Consider the following 3372-nt stretch of genomic DNA (forward strand, 5'->3'; position numbering starts at 1 on the left):
GTCAAACAAATGAACAAATTTCGTTGAAACTTACGTTCAAAAATGATTTATCGAAAGGATATATTGGACCGTTTATTTTGAAAGTGGTGTAAGTTCATTTAAAAAAAAAAAAATGCGATAACACGTAATTTATGCTTAATTTAATGTAAATTTTGTATGTATAACTAGTTAGTGTTTAATTTCTTTAAAAATTCCCATGTTTTGTACAATTTAAAATTGGTCGTTAAAAGAAATTGCATAATCATTGATTATGAAAGTGGTATAAGTCCAATTGAAAATTAAGACAACAATTGATGACGAAGAAAAAACGATTCTTGTACAAAGACATGATGTTCACTTGTAAGATGCTGAATTAGCAAGAAAAGGATTATAAGAAGATAAAATTCTGGCATCAAAAAATCCTGATAAATATCCTTTGTCTTTTCTTTTGATTTACAAAAAGCCTTACTTTATCCCAAATTATCTGTCTCAATCGCATATTATTAGATTAGCGCGAATGAAATATCGAATTCTTAAGTGAATATATTAAACTGCATATCTTTTTCCAAAAGCTGTTTATTTCCTCAAAATATGCTCCATTTACTTCAATACACTTTTCTCAACGAGATTTTAATGCATAGATGTCTGTCTTGAAGAAATTCTGAACTTTAGAATCAATGAACTCTGATATGGCATTTTTCAAACTGTCTTCATTTTCGTACTGTTTAGCCCGTAAAAACAGTTCTAAATGTTTAAATAAATGAAAGTCGGTTGGCGAATGATCCGGTGAATAAGGTGGGTGCTGCAAAATTTCATATTTTAATTCATTTAATTTCGCAATTGTTTTGTACGATGTATGCGGCCGAACGTTGTCGTGGAGGGGGGATTGGGCCATGCTGATTAACAAATGATGGGCGTATAATTTTCAATTTTTCATGCATTTCTTCAATGTACTGGCAATACTTTTCGGCTGTAATTGTCATTCCAGTTCGAAGGAATGAATAGTGTATTACTCCAGTCACATTCCACCAAACTGTGATTAAAATTTTCCGTGGATGAAGTGATGGCCTTGGAGTATGAGCACAAGCCTCATCCCTATCAAACCACCGAGCACACCTTTTCCTATTGTCGTAAAGAACGCATTTTTCATTCCAAATAATGATACGATCGAAAAATGGATCTCGATTAAATCGGGTTAACAATGATGAGCATACGTTCAAGCGATCCAACTTATTTCACTCGGTTAGTTCGTGCGGTATCCACTTATCCATTTTTTTCACCTTGCCAATTTCAGAAAGATGTCGCAATATTGTTGTATGGTCAACTTCCATTCTGGCAGCAAGTTCCCTTGAAGAAACAGTTGGATTCGTTTCCACCAATGCTTTCAGAGCATCATTTTTCACAGACGTTTCGGGTCTTCCATGCGGTTCATTTAGCAGGGAAAAATCACCAGACCGAAATTTTTCAAACCAACGCTGCACTTTTCGATCGTTCACAGTATTCTCCCCAAACGCCTGATTTATATTACGTGCAGCTTTTGCTTCATTATTACCAAGTTCATACTCATATAAGAAAATTATACGAATATCGGTTGAATTCATATCGGTGCAAAATTCAAAGCAAATAACAAAAGGAAACAATTTTGAGAAAATCTTCTTTGCTAAAATGTGACTCTGGAAATGGACAATACGACTATAAACCAGATTATGTCAATAACAAAAACATAACAAAAACAGGGAGACAAACGTTCACATTTAAAGAAAATCCGACATTTCATACGCACCGACCTAATATAAGCGAAATATATTTATTTTAAACGAGAATTTTCACAATTTCCACGACAATAAAGTTAATATGTATGTGTCGGACGAAACTATTGCTTCCAGGGGATCGCAAGAAGTATTATAGCTTCTTGCTGTTTGAGGCATTTAGAAAATGTAACGATCCAATGTCATGTTATTGCCTACAGTGACATGTGTACCGGGCAAAATCGAAATTTACACATGGCATTGATGTGGTTGAAGATTGTCCAGTAGTTGGAAAATAACATTGACATAATTCATTAGAAATTTTTACTCTCGGAGCATTTATATCTTCCGAATGATGCAGATTTTGGCATCATAGAAATGGCATTGTGAAAAAAAGAATTTTCTGTACACACCACAGGATTATTATGACGTAATAACACAATGTAGAAAACATATTAAATTCATTTTACATGAAATGAAACGGGAGAACTTCGTTTCAGTAAAAAATCTTCAAAACGCAATAAAAAAAAAAAAAAAAAAAAAACAGATAAGAAGAAACAGTAATGGAGAAAAGGTAAATTGGTTGCACATATGTTAGTTGAGATTTCTCAAAAGTGCATCATACACTATTTTATATAAAACATCGATGAAGGACAAAGAATTTAAAATTGTAAATTTATTACCTACACGTCCTGGAAGACCGCCAAAATTTGAAAAGATCACCTTGGCGCCTTTGTACCAAGATGCCAGGCTCTATTACTTGTGAAAAATATAAAAATATCAAGCAGTTATTATCTTATATATCTCCGGTGCATCATGAATATTTCAAAACACTGCCACATACAGAGCACAAGTAAATACTACCAATATCTTGTAATTTTAACAATGTAATTAACGTCTAAAATTAAAAATACTACTTTTATTTTATATCGTGTCATTATTTGTAAACAAAATTGGATTAATATGAAGTATACTTTAATTGATATTTGATTTTTCAAAATTGAAATTAAACGATTTTTACAATTGACTAATTTTGATAGTGATGTAAGTCCATTTGCAGCCCATAAATATACAGTATTTTAGTTAAATTCGCCTAAAACAAATTTATATAATCAAATTACATATTGATAAATCAGTAGAAACATTGTCAGACTTGATATAATTAAATTAAATTTTTTAATTGAGAAATATGCTAACCTTTAATTTTCTCGTAACAAGAAAAAATGGACTTACACCACTTTCGAAATAAACGGTCCATATATGTTTTCAATGATATTTACGAATTATTTCCATTCGTCGAATTAGTGATTGCCGAACTCTTTCTCTTTTTTTTTCTTTTTTCTTTTTTATTTTTTTATTTTTTTATTTGTTTTTCTTCTGGACCTCACTGTTTATGGACTCACGCAAAATAATTGTTTCATAAAAATATAATAGAAATAATAGATGAACTTTGGGAATTTATGTAAAATACATATTTCCAATACAGTTAGAATATTCGAAAGATTTTTGACAATCGCTAATTCGACGAATGAATTTTCAAACACTTCTTATAATTGTCAGAATAAATTATAAATATTTGTAAAGGCATATGACTTTTCAATAAATCATTTTCAGAACAAAGTTTATTGGATGTAAGTTTATGAAT

General features: G+C 30.9%; 1 protein-coding gene across 1 annotated transcript; it reads right to left on the bottom strand.

Annotated features, from left to right (window-relative positions):
* Nucleotides 1-598: 598 nt before the first annotated feature.
* LOC118444060 (histone-lysine N-methyltransferase SETMAR-like) lies at nt 599-2098 on the bottom strand. The gene is made up of 5 exons (XM_035871904.2): nt 2056-2098; nt 1763-1766; nt 1219-1671; nt 885-1101; nt 599-781 (listed from the first exon to the last, which is right to left on the bottom strand). The coding sequence occupies exons 1-5, from the start codon at nt 2096-2098 to the stop codon at nt 599-601; spliced, it is 900 nt and encodes a 299-aa protein (XP_035727797.1).
* Between the last annotated feature and the right edge of the window lie 1274 nt (nt 2099-3372).

This window comes from Vespa mandarinia, chromosome 21 (assembly GCF_050613455.1).
Source record: "Vespa mandarinia isolate Hongniang chromosome 21, ASM5061345v1, whole genome shotgun sequence".
Classification (NCBI taxonomy): Eukaryota; Metazoa; Arthropoda; class Insecta; order Hymenoptera; family Vespidae; genus Vespa; species Vespa mandarinia.

What these genes read in the sequence shown, in the direction of transcription:
- LOC118444060 (XM_035871904.2), bottom strand. Translation starts at nt 2,098, where the DNA reads ATGCCAAAATCTGCATCATTCGGAAGATATAAATGCTCCGAGA. An exon ending in ATACCGCACGAACTAACCGA is followed by an intron (nt 1,102 to 1,218) that starts GTGAAATAAGTT and finishes TTACGACAATAG; the next exon opens with GAAAAGGTGTGCTCGGTGGT. An exon ending in AAATTATACGCCCATCATTT is followed by an intron (nt 782 to 884) that starts GTTAATCAGCAT and finishes GAAATTTTGCAG; the next exon opens with CACCCACCTTATTCACCGGA.